Source organism: Mustela nigripes, chromosome 12 (assembly GCF_022355385.1).
Source record: "Mustela nigripes isolate SB6536 chromosome 12, MUSNIG.SB6536, whole genome shotgun sequence".
NCBI classification, from domain to species: domain Eukaryota; kingdom Metazoa; phylum Chordata; class Mammalia; order Carnivora; family Mustelidae; genus Mustela; species Mustela nigripes.
Genome location: NC_081568.1, coordinates 107,337,637 through 107,356,820, shown reverse-complemented (window position 1 = coordinate 107,356,820; position 19,184 = coordinate 107,337,637). Strand labels below are relative to the sequence as shown.

Genomic DNA, 19,184 nt, shown 5'->3' with positions numbered 1-19,184 from the left:
TTTATAACTAGACTGGAATAGACATTTCTCTGAGAAGATATATAAATGGTCAATAAGCGCACGGAAAGTCGCTTAACATCATTAGCCATAAAAGAAGTACAAATTAAAACCACAATGAAATATTATTGCACACATGTTAGGATGGTTGCAATCAAAATCTCAGATAAAAACAAGTGTGGGCAAGGATGGGAAAGAACCAGGATCCCATTATAGTGCTGGTGAGAACTGAAAATGGTGTGGCCACACTGGAAAACAGGCTAGCAGTTCCTCAAAAAGTTAAAAACAGAATTACCATTTAATCCAGCAATTCTAATCATTACAACACAATGAATAAACAATCATTACTCAAGAATTAAGATATTCTTATTGGAGAAATCAGAGATTTAGGAGAGCATGAAGAACATTTTCTCTCTTCTTGGTTGTTAAGACTACTGCTCTGCTGGGGTATTCTGTGGTGGCCACAAGAGTTTACCACAGTGGAATAGGAAAAAGGGTATATCCCATTATGGCAAAAAGAAGAGTTAAAAAAAGGAAATACTTGGGGCGCCTGGGTGGCTCAGTAGGTTAAGCCTCTGCCTTCAGCTCAGGTCATCTTAGGGTTCTGGGATTGAGCCCTGTGTTGGGCTCTCTGCTCAACCGGGAGTCTGCTTCCCCTTCTCTCTCTGCCTGCCTCTCTCCCTACTTGTAATTTCTCTCTCTGTCAAATAAATAAATAAAATCTTTATTTAAAAAAAAAAAAAGGAAATACTTGACAAGGTTTTCACAAAGATTGAGTTATATAATAATACAACCAAACAATAAATGGTTTCCTTCCTTACCTTACCCATGGAGCTACTTCACAGTCAGCCTATGGAAATCATTGTACTGAATGAGGATATCATTTTCCAGAGGGGCTGCCATTGTGCCATGCCTGGTCGCTTTCCTCACTGACTCTTAGCTACACTGTTCAAAACTCCCAAGGTCAGTTTCAGGTGCCTAGCAGGACATGTTAATTTCCAAAGCCTATGTAAAAAGCCACAGCCACAGCTATGATGTATGGTTCTACACATTCTACAGAGAATAAATGAAAAGATTTCAGCATCTTCTAGCACCAAACCAGAGTGAACTAAAGTGAAGAGGTTCTGTAATCCAGAATCAATATTTGAATCATCCACTGAACCACAGTGAGCAGGAAGCTCTTCTAGCTGACGTGGGACTTTTTAACTGAAAAAGACCAGTATCACTAATTCTTAGATCACTCCCACTGGTGAAATATTTTGTAGATTATATCCTGTGAATCCCATTAAAATTAAAAGTCAATCTGAGAGGGGAGCCTGGGTGGCTCAGTGGGTTAAAGCCTCTGCCTTTGGCGCAGGTCACGATCCCAGAGTCCTGGGATCAAGCCTCGCATCAGGCTCTCTGCTCAGCGGGGAGCCTGCTTCCTCCCTCTCTCTCTGCCTGCCTCTTTGCCTACTTGTGATCTCTATCAAATAAATAAATAAAATCTTAAAAAAAAAAAAGTCAACCCAAGAATCTACAAGCAGGAAGTCACACAATTCCCAGATTTGATATCTGATTTTTGTCCAATCAAAGCCTCCCAAAAAAGCCTGAATCTTTAAGTTCTGCTTAAGACCTGTTTAATGACATTTGGGCCTTTACCTAAATTCTTAGCTAAAATCTAAAGGAGAACATATGATAACAAAAAGGAAAGGTTATTTTTTGGTTCTAGGCATAGAAGTATTACATGGTCATGAAGGTGATAGAAATATCTTGGATTTTGACATGAGGAAACACTATAAAAATTAACCTGTAAATTGCCAGTAGGAACAAAGGAACCAATCCCAATGATTGGCTAGGGTGGCAAGAAAGGAAAATTACTGTGAGAAGCTGGAAAAGAGAAAAAAGTATCTCTAGGAAGGAATTCTAATGGACGCCATGGAAAAGAATGACAGGAGCAATTCAGTGAGAAAAATTCATACCATGGTGATCCAATACAGATTAAAAAAATAGATTCTTAGTAAATTTGGTGAACAAAGTGAAGCATTTTTTTTTCAAATATTATAGAAATGGAAGGGTAGTGGTATTGTATTCCAAAAGAGACAAAGTCTGAAGAAATAATACAATTACCACCAAGTATTTCTTGAGTAACTATTATGTTTGTATTAATGGAATAGATCTTTCATTGTGATTGAGAGGGGCAGAGAAGATGTGTATGGCCTCTTCTCTATCATCAATTATAGAAGTTTTGCAACACAAAACAAACAGATCACATTTTGCATTCTGTGACTAAAACGCAACTAAAGGACAGTTAAATGCCAAACACGTGGAACTAACTCTATGAGAAGACCAGTTCAGACTAAGGGAATCCTGTGATCTGGAAGAGCCAAAGGTAGGCTCTTGGAGGTAATAAGTTTTCAGGCACAGGAAAGAGCAGAGTGTTGGAAAGCTGAGGGGTCTATGTGCTCGGAGAGGACCAAAGCAGAACTGCAGGTAGGAGCAAATGCAGGGCCTGTGGAGGGCCCGTGCACGTGTCATGTTGGAAAGAGGGAGACAAGGTTGAACTGGTTATTCTCCAGCCAGGTTTGAGGGACTTCAAAGCTCATGCAATGTTTATGCTTGAGGAGGAAGATGACAGAAATCTCAACCACAGGATGTTGAGTAGAAGAAGAACATGGACATGGTGTTGGAGCGCTTTGATGGTTGTGAAACAGGCCCTTTGAAGGTCTGTTAAAGGCACAGGGATTATCTGTGAGAATCAAAACCACAGATGAGAAACAGAAATGATTCAAAAACTAGAAACATGGGTATGGAAATCAGAAGAGGATTCAGGGCTAAACAAGAAAAACCAGAAACTAATATTTCCATTTTCACTTATTTGTTATCTTGGTGTACTTTCATGACCCATTCATCCCAAAAGGCATTTGATTTTCAGTTTACCTGCAAGAACAAATTTGACATTTAACAAACTAATAAGGACACTGGAGCAATGAAAATTTGGGAAACAGGTAGAGGAGCAGTTAAGCCTGGATAGAGGTGAAGTTCTCCAAGGGGTAAGTGCAAAGCAAAGTGAGTAGAGTGGGCACTTTTAGGCTGTAGGTTAATTCAGTAATTCAAAATTTATTCAACTCTATCTGTGGAGCATGGACATAGTAGGGATATACATGGTTCCTTCCCTCCTAGAAGCCACAGTCTTTTTTTTTACTTAAGATTTTTTTTAATTTTTTATTTATTTGACAAACAGAGATCACAAGTAGGCAGAGAGGCAGGCAGAGACAGAGGAGGAAGCAGGCTCCCTGCTAAGCAGAGAGCCCGATGCGGGGCTCAATCCCAGGACCCTGGGATCATGACCCGAGCCAAAGGCAGAGGCTTAACCCACTGAGCCACCCAGGTGCCCCTAGAAGCCACAGTCTTATGGGAGAGTTAGAGGCATACGCAAACATTTGGGGGTGGTTATAGTCATATAATCAAGATTTGGAGATGTAAAGGTGAGAAAGATCAACTAGGACTTAGGAAGAGGATATGAGATGAAGGAGAAAGCCCATAATACAGACACATCAAAGTGCTGGGAACCTTACGTGAAAGCCACGAAATCAGAATAGTAGGGTACTAGTATTCCAGGAGAAGTAACAGCCAAAGGGTAGAGTTGCAGAGAAAATACAGGCCACGGAAGGATGAGATGTAAGTCCCCAAGTTTGCCTATATCAGAGGTGCAAGGAGCTCTTAGATCAGTCATCTGTCAGGTCTAGGTCTGAGACTGGAAGTATTGACTCATTTGCAAGGAAACTAAGCAGGTCACCCGTGAAAATGAAAGCAGTCTGACCTCACCTATCACCATTCTTTCCAACATTCTCTTATTGATCTTATTTAGGATAGTCTTTTGTTTGTTTTGTTTTTGTTTTATTTTTCTATGACACACATACTTCCTATCAAACTGCCAGTTTTAGCACAGAAATGCATTAATTCACAAAGCACTCTCAGAATTATTTAAATGTCCCACTGGCATGACCTCCTACGGGGAATCAGATACTAGATTAATTCCTGAACACTGTTAGTCAAGAATATAATATTCTAATCAGAGAATAAACTGATGTTAAACTATTTAGGAGGGATAACACAAAAGAATTCTATTTTTGCCACTGTATTAATTTTAATTCTTCAGTAATATTTAAGCAATTTATTGTATTCAAAATGCTTTGACATGAAAGTCATCCTTCTCATAAAGTGAGCCATTTCCAGTTATTTTCTATATACTTCAAAGCACCATGACTGAAACTTTGACAGAGCTTTGCACTCAGAACATCTCAGAAAAATTCTAGTTTGTTTTTTCAAAGATCTTTTTTTTTTTTAATTTGACAGACAGAGATCACAAGTAGGCAGAGGCAGGCAGAGAGAGAGAGGAGAAAGCAGGCTCCCTGCTGAGCAGAAAGCCTGATGCAGGGCAGCGGGGCTCAACTCCAGGGTCCTGAGATCATAACCTGAGCTGAAGGCAGAGGTTTTAACCCACTGAGCCACCCAAGAGCCCCTGAAAAATTCTAGTTTTAAGAAAATTCAAGAGAAGAAATTTTACAGTCTGTCAGGATTGTTTCTACATTTTGTAGTATTCATTATCAGAAAAAATTTCCTTATATTGACCCTAATTCACGGAGTTGCAATTTTAAGTCATTTCTTCTTTTTATGAATTCAGAGGAAATAAAACCTTTCATATAACCATCATCTATATTTATTGAGCAGTTAGTTTGAGACACCCACTGTGATAAAAGCTTTACACATTAACTCACTTCATCTTCATACCTTAATTAAAAAGTAAATATTCTAATTGTCCCCATGTCAGAGGAAAAGAAACTGAAACAGAGGTAAAGCCTTGCTCAGGATCTCACAATTAGTAAGTAACAGAGCTGGCATTCAGTTGAGGTCCTTTCTGTTCTTAATCACAGGGACCTTAACTGCCTCCCTAGACTCCTCTCTCAGCATTGTCTTGATCACTCCTAAATAACTCCAATCCTTGACTCAATTTTCTAAACTGTATAATCATCTCAACTCTATTCTAAATGCTCTCAAAGTTTTCCAAAACTACGTTTCCGGGAAACTCAAATTAAACTTTCTAATAAGGAACCCTCTCAATGTTTTCCAAAGCTACCTTACCAGGAAACACAGATTAAATTTTCTAATAAGGATTATTTTGTGATTACACTATCTTAATTTCTAGATTTCCCACTTTAGAATCTTGATTCCCTTAATTTCTTGGTAACAGTGTTCTGTTACTGAATCATGGCTAATAAGCCAACACAATATCTAGACCATTTCCAAGAATACAGGTTAATACTGGAATCCTGGTTTGTGGATATAGCTAATACAATAGCTGTTTTACATTTAGTAAGTTATTTTTAAAAATAGAATTGAATATCGTATTTGTATGTATATCTGTGCTATAATCACCATCTTAGAATATGAACCAGATTAGTTTTTTTTCCTCCCTTAAACTAGCTGGATCTAACAGAGTATAATTATTTGACTTTTATAAAGAAATATATACATCAGAATGAATATGACATTATTCAAGAAGAAAGAGGAAAAAAGGGTTGACATTCTATCAACTAAATATCTTTCATTTTAAATGACTAAATTAAAACAAATTAATTACCATTTTAAACTATGCTATTTATTTTATACTTAATTGACTTTTTCATGAGCCATCTGGAATAATTTGGCTTCTGATCTAAAGTTATTGCGCCTTAGTTCATATCTGGCTATGTGTTCCATCACATGCATTCTGACTGCATCAATATCTCTATTTTTTGATGTCTCTCACACACACTTAGCTGTCAAAAACACAATAAAATAGAGGTGGCAATTATGATACCCATGAATACAGTGATAAATCTCTCTCACGAGGAATGTTGGCTTACTTTCAAATAATCTGTCATCGATGTGGCAATTGAAACATCAGATGTAACTTTATATAGTCAACTTTCCACAAGAGTTTTTTATCAATTCAGAGTTCAGCCAATGGCCTTTACTTCAAAGAGAGACACACACTTCAGTAAAGGAGGAGGGAGACCTTTACAAGAGTGATCTTTTGATCTTCCTCATTCATCCCCAGTCGCACAGGCCTTTCTAACCTCCCCCACCATACCAGTCCAATTTCAGGTCAAGAAAGAAAAGATCAGTGTCCAAAGATTTGCAGATTATTCCAAGGGACAACAAACAAGGAAGAGAAAATTTCTAGAACAATGTCATTGTAAAAATACTGAATATCCTTCAGAACTGGGGGCACCTGGGTGGCTCAGCGGGTTAAAGCCTTTGCCTTTGGCTCAGGTCATGATCCCAGGGTCCTGGGATTGAGCCCTACATCAGGTCGCTGCTCAGCAGGGAGCCTGCTTCCTCCTTTCTCTCTGCCTGCCTCTCTGCCTACTTGTGATCTCTGTCTGTCAAATAAATAAATAAAATCTTAAAAAAAAAAAAAAGCCTGTTAAATTCCTTCTATAAAACAATGAAAAGCCTTTTTACTCTGCTCACAGAAATTTCAGTCAGTGCTTGAATTAGTTATACTGATTCTTCTGCCTTTCTCTTTCAACATTTATGTGCCCAAACAAAAACATTCAAATTCTGTGTGTATATATATATTGTTTATATCCAAAATTCAATGTGCATATCATATATATATCATAGGATGGGTTTGGTATGTTTTCCCTTTGTCTCTATAAAAAAAGGAAATTGCTAGTATCTGAAGTTCTCATTTAGAAAATACATTTATCAGTTTTAAAGTAAAGTTATAATAAGAATGGTAAGATGCTAGGGAACCACAATTAAGCCAGCCTGCTTATTCAAATTTAGTCAGGTCATTAGGAAAATATAAGCTGCTTAGTTGATAGCTTTCAGTCTCTGAGGTGGTTTATTCAAGTCACAGAATCATAGAATTTTAATGTTGGAAGGGACCATGGAAATTATCTAGTCCAACGTCTTTATTTTACACATAAGAAAACTGAGATTATTCTTTCTATATGTACCCAGCCAAAATTAAAAGTGTAACTCAATTCAAAACTCCCCTTTATATAGTTCGACTTTAGGCTGCCTGTTAATAAAAAGGAGACCCTATTTCAAAAGTCACAGAAACTTCTGTTCCATGTGTCTTATAATAAAACTGTACTGTGCCCCTTGGGTGCCATCATTGAACTCATACCTGTCTTTAAGAGACTCTAACTCATGCTAAATGAGAAATAATAGAGCCAAACTCATTCGGGCTTTAGACCTCTTAAAAGCAAGGCCTCTGGCTTCATATCCCTAACAACTAGCACAGCACCCAGCATACTACACAGTTGGTTGGTGGTTTCTTTAATGAATGAATGATTGCTCTGAATATTAGTGCAGCAACATTAACAGAAGAACTTGAGAAACCCTCCTGGGCTAGTTTCAGCTATTTAGTTGAGGTTCAGGGTGTTTATCAGCCCTTGGATTCACAGTGGTTTGTCATCACAGGATTTTACCTGAAGTTCTCACAAGAATAGGTACCACCCGTAGAGCCTTCTATTCTTAAGGCTCTAAAAGTGTACTGGAAACAGTCCAATAGCAGCATGCCTGAAAGAAAACCTGCCATTAACTGAAGACATTTCTAACCTGCATAACCATTTGCACACTCCTCCTTCTCTTTCCACTTTAATTTGAGCTTATTTCACCACAATCATACGGTAATTTAAACTAAATGGTGCTGTTTGGAATCCAAACAAGCATGGAAACTTGTTCTATTCCTACGTGCTCCCAGTCTGTCTTCAATTTTCTTAGTTCGAAGGAAGCGTTAGAAATTTAAACATCATACCATCCAGGTGGTCCACGTAGCAGTACACGTCGTACGTTTCATGAGGTGAACGGAATCCGTAGGTCCTGACTCCTTCCTTCCCCATCATATCTCCATAACAGCCTACTCGGGGAGCCCGGATGGGATACCTGGGGAAATAAAGGATGAGTAAGTCGCATTTATCCTTCCTCTCAAATTAATGAATTATAGCCTGTGGCCCCCAGACCTCTCACCTGACGGTCTGATCAGAAAGCCAGCCTGCATCACACTGCTCAAATCCATCTTCATAGGCGGCATAGAGCTGCTCTGGGGTTGCTATGACTGCTCCAACGTCCAAACAAGCCTTCTGTGCAGCCTCAAAATTCAGAGTATACCTGCTAGTCGCCGCTCTGTAGTGAAACACAACCCCTGCCAAGAGAGCAGCAAGCAATTACAGGCAGGTTCAAATATCCCCCCATACTTCTCGAAGATTCTTACCAGAGCAATACATCAGATTCATTGCTCACATGGTCAGAGCAATATGGTGATCTTTCATTTTCACTTGGTATAACACTACACAAAATTATGGTGATGTGAGGAGCCCCAGAAATGCCATTCACCCAGGTGTCCTATTCTGCTCCACTAGAAAGTTTCCCAGACAGAAATTTTCTATTCTCATGAAGACAATATAAAAAAAAGATTTAAGCGATTAAATGCCACTTGGTGGATAGTTGTTCTAATTACAGGTAGTATTCACACTGTCATGGGAACACTGGACAACCAAAGGGAGTCAGTACTGCAGGAGATACAAAGAGTCAAGGGGGCCACAGGATCAACTTGCCCTACTTCATGATTTTACGCTGGGCCAACTCAAGAGAGGCATGTGGAACATTCACCAACACACTTCCTCGAAACATAAAACATTGAGATATTTACTTCCAGAAACAATGTACTGAGAAGGAAAAGACACTGGAATGTGTATGAGTGGGAAGGCTTATTCCTGTCCCTAATTTGTTCCTTAACCATGTATTGAGTTAATCTCCCCCCACTATAAAGTGTAACAGATATTGCTTATGTTACCTGATATGAAAGTCAAATTATGTAAAGACTTTAAAAATGCTGGATCATCTACTGACCACTACCCAATGTTCATCATACTTACCATCTGGCTAGCATAACTGAGAGTTTATACTAAGACAAATAAAAATGTGTATTTTTTTAAAAGATTCTAGTTATTTATTTGACAGACAGCGATCACAAGTGGGCAGAGAGGCAGGCAGAGAGGGGGGGGGGGGAAGCAGGCTCCCCACTGAGCAAAGAGCCTGATGGAGGACTCGATCCTAGGACCCTGGGATCATGACCTAAGCTGAAGGCAGAGGCTTTAACCCACTGAGCCACCCAGGCATCCCTAAAATGTATGATTTTTATCTCAAAGGACTGAAGTAAAGTTCCCAAAACTCCCCTGAGTTGAAGCTAGACATTTTGGTACTTGCCTCAAATTCCACTTTGCTGTGTGTTGGGAATTGCTGTAATCTAGTGGTTCTTGAACAGTACTCTAGGGCTCAAGGAATTGTCAAAGAGCTAAGGGAAGAGCAGCTGAGGCGTGATTCGGGGGAGGGGTGTAGCTTTGGTCCTCTCCCTCCATTTCAACAGGAGCATCTCTATTTTTAACTGGAGTAAATATGGTGACTCATTTCTACAAGACTTCAAAGTGAGTCAAGGTAAAGTAACTGGGAAGTCACTGGAAAATAGAAATTGGGGCAACTGGGTCTTATGGATGAGACTTTATTAAGAATTATATTGCCGGGGCACCTGGGTGGCTCAGTTGATTGAGTGACTGACTCTTCGCTTCAGCTGAGGTCATGATCTCAGGGTTGTGAGACTGAGTCTGGTGCCAGGTTCTATCCTCAGTGCAAGTCTGCGTAGGATTCTCTCCTTCTCCCTTAGTTCCCCCCCACCTCAAATCAGTCAGTCAATCAATCTATCTACCTACCTATCTTTTTTTTTTTTTAAGATTATATTGCCTAGGACCACTTTTATTTTATTATGCAGTATGAATTTGGTTCCCAAGATACCTTTCACTCTCTTTTTTTCCTAGTGATTCCCTGGGGATAACAACAGTCTATATCCCACAGCCTGACTTCTAGCTATAAGACTGTCTTCCACATGCTCATCAGTAGATTGTTTTCTTCTCCCAAGACAGGTTTGTGCCAATAAAATGATGCAGTGGGACAGACTAGCCACATCACAGAAAAGCACCTCTGGTAAGTGTCAACACAAAAAAGACCTGTATGGTCACCAAGTAGAGGCACTGACAATTAACATTCATTTTCCCATTTCCAATACTGCAATGAAAAATTCATCAGATGCCTTTCAGAAAATTCATACCTCTATAGAACTACTCTAAAATCGTGCTATCTGTTAAGTATGAGATATAGTTTATAATGATCTCTAGGGCTTAAGTAAGAATTTGAATGGTTTTAGATTAGTCTTATGTTGATCAAAGCTTCAAACAGTCCTCTTGGTAATTAAAAATCTTCCATGTCCACTGAACACTGGCAGTAAGGGGGCACAGAGGGGCCTCTAAAAGCAGGGCAGTGAGTATCAGTTGGTATAAATATCTGCAATTGTAGGGATAATTAAAGACCTCATGGGGCTAAGGAGATTAAGTGGAGGATTTTCATTGTTTCAGAGGGGCAAGGGGCAAATCCATTGCTAATTCTTTAATGATGAAAATAGTAAGAAGTTGTTAAACTCCTGTTCGGGATTTAAAAAACATATATATATATATATATATATATATATAGTGTGTATCTACCACTACTTTATATATTTATAATTTATTAATAATCTATATGCTTATACAAGATACAAAGGTAATATACACACATATAAACACAGACACACAGAAATAGAAAAATATCAGTAGAACAAAACAGTCCTAGGCTAACTGAAATAAATAATAAAAAGGTTAAAAGAATGAAGAGCCCAGGATATTTTGTGGATGCGTGGACAACATAAAATCTCCTAGATTGGTAGGAGAGAGTAACAGAATCTGAACATAAAAGGATGTGCAGAAAATTAATTCATTGCATCTGAAATTCAAAGTATTTCCTTTTGGCTACACAAGAAAGTTTTAATAAAACCCTTTGTATATGTTTCTGAAAGGTAAATATTTTATAGGGAAATGGAGGGATGGAAGAAAAATCTGTTCCATCATGTCTGGATATTAGAATTTTGCTTAATAACTTGCCAAAATATTCTGTTTCCAAGAGCTATGGTATTATGTGTGTACCCAATTAAAGCAATTTTTCTTTGCTTTGTCTCCTAACTTAAATTCAAATGACATATAAACCACCACTGAAAAGGGGCTAAAATGAAAATGCTTCATCTTAAGACTTAATGTATAACAGCTAGTGTATTACCCTTTGTAAAAATTCACTGAATTTTATTTTGTTCCGATTCAAATGTTTATTAAGTCTTCGTCTTTCTAAGGCACTGTGAAAAGTACCATGATACTTATTAAGTGCCTCATTTCTTCAACATAAGATGGGATTTATATTTCTTAAAAACAAACTCAAAGGTTTTAATAATCATGCTAGGACACCGAGAAAAAAGGAGAAAAGGTAGTGTGTGCATGTGTGTGTGTAAATGTACATACACACCTATTGTAAAAATTAAACTGTAGATCAGCCTTTATGGTCTTAAAAAGTCATCATTGTTAGGTCTCAGTAATGAAGTAATAATTCTTAAGCTATTTATCTTGTCTTCAGGTATTCATTATTCCCATGATACTGCACTTGACTGTTACTGAGTCAGTGAAGTTGCTGTGCAAAAAGTCACCTTCCTTGACCCTTGTAGAAATAACAGCTCGTTTTTGGTGAAAGGCATGAACTATTTAAATGACTGATGTTTCTTGCACTTGTCCAAACCCTGAACTATAGTTACTTTGGGTACTGTTTCACAATACTTCTGAACCAGGTATCATGTTACACTACTGTCTTCCAGATCTGGAAAGCCTTACCATCCACCGCCAACGACACTGTGTCTTGTGTGTCTTCAATCCCATACATGACGTCACAGCGGTACAGACCCGCATCACTGGCACGCAGTTTGACCATGGTGAGTGAGGCATCACCCACTACCTCGGAATGTGTGGGCACTGACACTCTTCCTTTATAGCCTTGACCAATCTTGATATTCCCGTTTTGGGCTACAAGAACAGTAGTCTCCTTCAGATCTTTCCCATTCTTGTCCAATTCGATCTTAGACCACTTGATTCTGAGAAATTCACTGGAGGTGTTGTAACCGGGTGGTAAGGTAGGCAGGGTTGAAAAATGACAAGGTAGGTTGACTTTTCCAGACAGGGAGCCTTTGACAGGTGGGCTTTCTTGCACTTTGACTAGAAGAAAGAGAAAATACCAAATTAACAGTCCTAGAAAACTCAGCTGAGTCTATTAAATAAGTGAATGGAGGGACCTGGGTGGCTCAGTTGTTAGGCATCTGCCTTTGGCTCAGGTCATGATCCCAGGGTCCTGGGATGGAGCCCCACATCAGGCTCTCTGCTCAGCAGAAGTGTGCTTTTCCCCTCTCCCACCACCTGCTTGTGTTCCCTCTCTCACTATGTCTTTCTCTGTCAAATAAATAAATAAATAATCTTCAAAAAATTTATAAGTAAGTGAATGGATAAGAAACCCTTGCCTTGGTTGGTTATACCTTCAATATGTGAGGTAATTAGGATGATTTTATATATAAAGAATAGTATATAATTTTAATAATGTTTTACAACAAAGACAGGGATTCATAATGCTCATCTTTATGTACTAAAAATACAGCATTTATTTTGAAGTATTTGTAACTTGGTGTTCAACAGGAACAGAAAAAGTGACAGAATAAGGCGTGTGTGTATAGGAAAGCAAGCAATCAAGGGCAAGAGACTAAATCAGCAACGCAGGTTTCAAAGACTGGACCAATGTCAGGAAAAGCAGTTGAAAGGCAAATTTATGTCTACAGGTCAGAAGAGGAAAAACATTTAAGATAACTGCCACATTACCTTAGAGGAAATGAAAATAAAATCCAAAGAGGAAGTGAAAATTTTTAAAATGTACTTCAGTAGACTGGAGCAGGAGGAAGTCTAACACTTGAAGGACCCTCATTTGGTTCAGTGTTTGAACCAAAGGCTTTCATCATAATGACAAATCCAGCTGCAATCACTTTGCAGTGAAACATTACCTCTCAATTATATCCTGGGGGGAAATTTTGGTCTGTTCATCCAATGCATGTAAAATATTATTCTGCACAATGTCTTTCTGTTTAAACCCTTAAACTTTTAATAAGAAAGAATACCTTGACTGCAATTTAATACTATCACATGCAAAAAAAAAAGAAAGAAAGAACTTTTTTTTTTTTTTTTTGCATGTGATAGTATTAAATTGCAGTCAAGGTATTCTTTCTTTTCTTTGATTCTTACAGGAATCCATACCTCTTTCTTTCCTCTTCCCCTTCATCTTCCAGTTCGTACTAATTGGCTAGACAATGTGTTGGCAATAACAATAGAAATTATGTCAATACACAAGCAATCCTACTTCATGAAAATATGATGAACAAGTTAATAGTAGCCTCCAGATGGAGTGAAATAATATTTCTTAATTAACAAAATGACATGTGTCTAACACCTAGTGTGTTAGTAAATGTATTGACAACACACATCTCAATAGAGACATGCATCAGAAATGATATAGTTGTCAACACAGCACTGAGGATTCAGGTGGGGATATGTCATTTTGAAAATTGCAGGACAATATGGAGATACCATGGACTTTAAGAAAAAAGTAATCTCTACTATTAAAGATTGAAATTTAACTTCAAGATGACTGGCCTATAAAACCTTTCATAGGATACAAATAAATCTAAAGTAATCAATACAGTATTTTATTGAATTTGATAGAAATCACTCACATATTTCTAATTTATAATAGTCATTGCTGTCATGCATTTCTTTGTCATCTTACTAATCTATATATAACTTGTCCCAAGACAGTTTTTTTTTTTTAAGATTTTATTTATTTATTTGACAGAGAGATCACAAGTAGGCAGAGAGGCAGGCAGAGACAGAGGGGAAAGCAGGCTCCCTGCTGAATAGAGAGCCCTGATGCAGGGCTTGATCCCAGGACCCTGAGATCATAACCTGAGTGGAAGGCAAAGGCTTTAACCCACTGAGACACCCAGGTTCCCTCCAAAACAGTTTTTAAGGCACTTAACAAAATTAAATAAAAATAAAATATACTATTAACTGCACTAAGTTCTTCTTTAAGATGTTACTAAGATCATTATCATCCTGGAATATAGTACCAAGGGAACAATTCCATTCTATTAGGTCCTTGGCTTACTAAATAAATTATCTTACTTAAAGCTAACTCTCAGAGTGAAACTAGCCGAATCACCTACTATGGCTGCTCCACTGAGAGGAAGTTACATTCAAGCTCCCAGCTGGCTGGTTACAGACCTGGGTGAGAACACAAGTCTCCTCACAACTAATCAAGGAATCTTTCAGGTTTTGAATTTACTGCATTCTTCCCCTATCCCTAAATTAGTTTTGGTTCCTTTGCAGAGTCTATACCCATCCAATTTCTATCCCATCTTATTTCTATTCCATCCTATTTCTTTAATTGCTATCAGCACTGACAGCTCTCAGTAATTTCATGATCTTTTATGTAAATCTATAGAGTCCACAGGGGGCTTCCTACCTGATTCATAAATCTTTAATTTGCGCCCCATTAAGGAGATGATGACAACACAAAGTTTTTTTTTGCCAAGAAAGGGGTTCTGAGAAGGGAAGGGGTAAGAATTTTATGATCTAAAAATCTCCTAATTTACATTTATATGTCCTAGGAAATCCCATCTTCCTTCTTGAGGAATTATTTAGATGATTAACTTCACCACAAACAAAATATTGCTCTTTTAATGGAGAATAAACAGTTTTGCCACCAACCTCAATTATTATATAAACTATAAGATTCTTTATCACTACCTTAAAAATGAATTTAAGATAAATGTTCAATTCTGTAATATTTATTACTAAATTTTAATTTTTTTCACAATTTTAGACGTGTAGAGGCAGAAATGAGAGTCAGTCAAATCTATTCAGTTGTGTGGTTTCTGAGAGCATTGCTCAATAACTGTGCTATTATGAAAAAATATATCAGAACAAAATGATGTCAAAAGGCAAATTTCCCAAGGGTTATTTATTGCTCTAGATGTTTATAGATATAAGAAAATTAAAAGCTTCAGTTGGATACAAATATATATTCATGTAGAATCCAATCTTAACAACAGGATTAACAAGAAGCTGTGTGGTCAAGTCTTTTGTGTATAAAATCTTGAGTCTTAATGCACTGCGTCGCAAGAACTAAGTTCACTGAATCTTAAATATTTTAAGGAAGATATTTAGTAGTTCAGAAGATAAAGTTTATAGACCATGCATATTTTTAAAAAATGTTACCTGCAAGAAGTTGTCTGGAATTGTGAACAATGCAAGTAATAAAAATGAATGTTAACAAAAAGTTCACTGTTCCCACCAGATGGTTTGTGGTCCAAATGAGTGTAGTGAGGGAGAAATCTCTGAATAATGAATGATCATTTACCCTTCTTTCTCTGTCAGTAAATTCAGTGGAAAATAATGACGTAAATTCCATCTACACAATTTTAAGATTTTATTTAATTATTTGACAGAGAGAGGGAGATGTCACAAGTAGGCAGAGGGGGAGGGGGAAGCAGGCTCCCCGCCAAGCAGAGAGCCCGATGCGGGGCTTGATCCAGGACCCTGAGACCATGATCTGAGCTGAAGGCAGAGGCTTAACCCACTGAGCCACCCAGGTGCCCCCCATCTACACAATTTGACCATACACACACACACACACACCCCTTGGCCAAATAAATGTCAGATTGAGAATATGGGAATTTATTACTTTCTCGGGCGATAAATATCACTCTCTTGTTCATTCATTTACTCATAACTGTGCATGTCTCATTACAGTATTAGAGGAATAGCCAAGCAACCAGGTCAACACTAGATAATCAGTATAATAGATATTGTTAAAGCTCAGAGCTCTTTTTACATTAAAATAAAGCCATTAACCAGGGGACAAGGTATCCATTAATGTTAGTTATTGATCTTTTGAATGCCTAGGAATAAACAGAGAAAAGCTTAAGATGACAATACTTGTGTTGACTCATAATAAATTACTGCAGTGTATCCCACTATGACCTTGGCAAATCTGTTTTATGTGGATATGTTTTCAACTCTTACCCGTCATATGAAAAAATTAATTTCTTCTGAAATCAGCCCCTAATTACATCTCTTAATTATGATCACAGATGTGCAAAGAACTTGAATCTTGGCATAAAGTATAATACAGTGGTTAAGAGCATGGACTATGGAGCCTGCCCAGGTTCAACTCCAGGCTTCATAACTAAACTGCTGTGTGAACTTCTATATTAGCTATGCCTCTAAACCTTTTGATAGTACAGTTTCCTCATCTGCCAAATGGGGAGAAGAGAATCGTCTGTCTTATTGGAAAGTTAAGATTCAATAAATTAACTATGTAAAAAACTCAGAAGAAGGCCTGACATGTAGAAATTATTCAATACTGCTAGTTATTATTATTATTATTATTATTATTATTATTATTTTAAAATACTATCAAGGAGCTATATCACACGTGTTTTGGGATTTTCCCCATTGTTTGTGTGAGTTCTTGCTTTGTTTTAAGCAGAAGATCTAAACTATTTTAAGTGTCCCTCAAAGTTCTCCCACTCTTTTCTCTGTTATTCCTATTCTGTTATTACCCAACTAAACCAACTCCATTTTCCATATTTCCTTTCTGTGTTCTCCCTTGTCACTGGATGCTATTATTCTTCCCTGCCTGTGACCTTCACCTTTACTTCCCGAAAACACTGAAGAAGACAGTGTCTGGCTGTTCATAGGTTGGTGGAGCCCAAACTCTGACAGCCATCGTGGTCATTCATATCTCGGTTTAAATGTTACTTTCTCCAAAGAGGTCTTCTCACCTTCCCCCAACCCAGGCCATTCTTTTTTTTTTTTTAAGATTTTATTTATTTATTTGAGAGAGAGACAGTGAGAGAGAACATGAGTGAGGAGAAGGTCAGAGAGAGAAGCAGACTCCCCATGGAGCTGGGAACCCGATGCGGGACTCGATCCCGGGACTCCGGGATCATGACCTGAGCCAAAGGCAGTCGTCCAACCAACTGAGCCACCCAGGCGTCCCCAGGCCATCCTTTATCATATCATTCAGCTTTATTTTCCTCAGTCTGAAAGTACCTGGATTATTAGTTTCCTTCTTTATTGCCTGCATCATATAACTAGGAGACTGAGTTTAATGAAATCCAGGACAATATATGGCTTGTCCACTGGTATATCCCCAGATACCCATAATGTAAGCTGGCACATAGAAAGTAATCAAACAATATTGTTAGCAAGTAGACATAGGAATGGGTAGGAGAATGCATTGATGAATGAACAGATGGATAGATAGATAAAATGATACTTAAGTTTTGAGTCTTGAAGAATGAATTGAAGAGGAACTGTAGAGAACAAGAGAAGGAATTACATGTCAAAAACCAGGGAGTCTATGGTGAGTGCTGTTAAGTGTGTAAGCCTGATGATTCACAGACCTGTACCCCTGGGGCTAATAATACATTACATGTTAATTAAAGCAAACAAACAAATAGGGGGGGGAGAAGCCACAACTACTGAGTATGAAAGTCTATGCATGGAATTGCAAATTAGTTCAGAGAGTCTGAAGCATAGAATAAGTGTGAGAAGGAACTGGAAGCTGTCTGGAGAGGAGCAAATCATTGAAACTCAGGGCAGTATCTTTTCTCATGGACTACAGTCCAGGAATTTGGAATTATAGAACCTTCATTAAGTAGATATATAATTTAAAGCTGAGAAAAACAGTGCATGTGCACTTACCCAGTTACTTCATAAGGGAGAGAGAGAGAAAAGAAAAAAGAAGAGAAGAGAAGAGAAATACAGGTGTGGGTAAAAACTTGGTTGTCAGCCTGCTCTTTGTCTTTTTCTTTTCTTTTTTTTTTCTTTTTTCTTTTTTTTTTTTGGTCTGTTTGACTTCTCAAACTGTGGCCTCCTAAGGATTTGATAGGCTTTCTTTTCTTTATAGGAAAGTCTTAGAGTATATTGAAGAAGACAGATTTTAAAAATATGTCCAACGCCACATATGAACTTTTTTGCAGTCTAAAAGTAACCTGGGAATTTTCTGAAAACCCATTTGCTTCTTTGGCATTCTATTCAGTATTTCATTTTGACTGATTTGTTTAAAACCATTTATTAAATAAAAAATAAATATTTCAGCTGAAAGTGTTCAGCGCTATAAATCCCTAAATAGATAAAAAATTAATTCTTTATACTAGTGGCCCCATATTGCCATTCAACGCCTTAGTATTTATATTTTTATTTCACTAAGCACCAAATAAATTGTTATCACACTCACCTTTATGTAGTGCATGGGTTGCTATTAAGGTAGAACATATCCATAAGATGCTTTTTATGTTTATCAACATCTTGTCCTAGGAACGAAGAAAAACACAAAGGAAACCATAAGCATTCAGGTTTGTGGTGGGCCATAAATCACGTGCTATTTGCGCTGTGTATGTAATAAGAGTACAAGAACCAGCTTCTCTTAGATTGTAAAAACAAGAGAGAACTTGTAATAGGAAAAGTCATCCAAACACTTTAATTATTAGTTTGACTCTAAATAACCAAAATAACCCCAGAACCCACTTTGGGAACATATAACAATAGGCATGTGTGGGACAGCCACAACCGGGTAGGCTGTAGAAAGAACAATTGAGACCACAGCCCAAGTAACTTAGTGGCTAGAAACTGGCACAAAGTGGGAGGGGTGACCACAACGTCTATTTAGAAACAGGAAGCTGGTCACAGATGGAGCAGAAAAAGATGGGGAAGCAATAGGCAGAGATGCTGAAAGAAAGGGATTCGTATCAGATGTAAGATGGGAAGGACCATGGTGGTGTCTCCTGCACATGGTATCAAAACAGGGAATAAGGACTTCAGCAGGCTTTTTAAAGCACAGACTCAATTTAGTTTCTTGGAGGCTGAACAAACAAAACAAATGTATTATAAGGAGCTGTTAATTACAAAAAGACCAGTGCTTGCCATGAGTTTTAAAGCATTTCCAATTGTTCTAGGGGTGAAAAAAGAAAGAAAATACTGTTCTGAGAGTCAAGGAACCCTGCCCTGGCTTTGTCGTTAATTTATTGTGTGACTTAATGGGGGAGACATTTAATAGCCTGGGTCTCAGGATGGCCCCTTCCAGCTCGAATTTCTATGAAGCTTTAATTATGAGGTGGATAAGTACCAATGTTGGGGACCATC

At 37.9% G+C, this 19,184-nt stretch overlaps 1 protein-coding gene across 5 annotated transcripts in view; it reads right to left on the bottom strand.

The window, feature by feature from the left end:
• VCAN (versican) overlaps positions 1 to 19,184 on the bottom strand; it is a 110,849-nt gene that overhangs the window by 80,344 nt on the left and 11,321 nt on the right. For all 5 annotated transcript variants that reach the window (XM_059418196.1, XM_059418192.1, XM_059418195.1 and 2 more), the window contains exons 2-5: positions 18,280 to 18,355; positions 11,775 to 12,152; positions 8,005 to 8,179; positions 7,793 to 7,920 (exon numbers count right to left, since the gene is read on the bottom strand). In XM_059418196.1, the coding sequence (XP_059274179.1) occupies positions 7,793 to 7,920; positions 8,005 to 8,179; positions 11,775 to 12,152; positions 18,280 to 18,349 (751 nt within the window). In that variant the 5' untranslated portion in view covers positions 18,350 to 18,355. The remainder of the gene's footprint in view (positions 1 to 7,792; positions 7,921 to 8,004; positions 8,180 to 11,774; positions 12,153 to 18,279; positions 18,356 to 19,184) is intronic.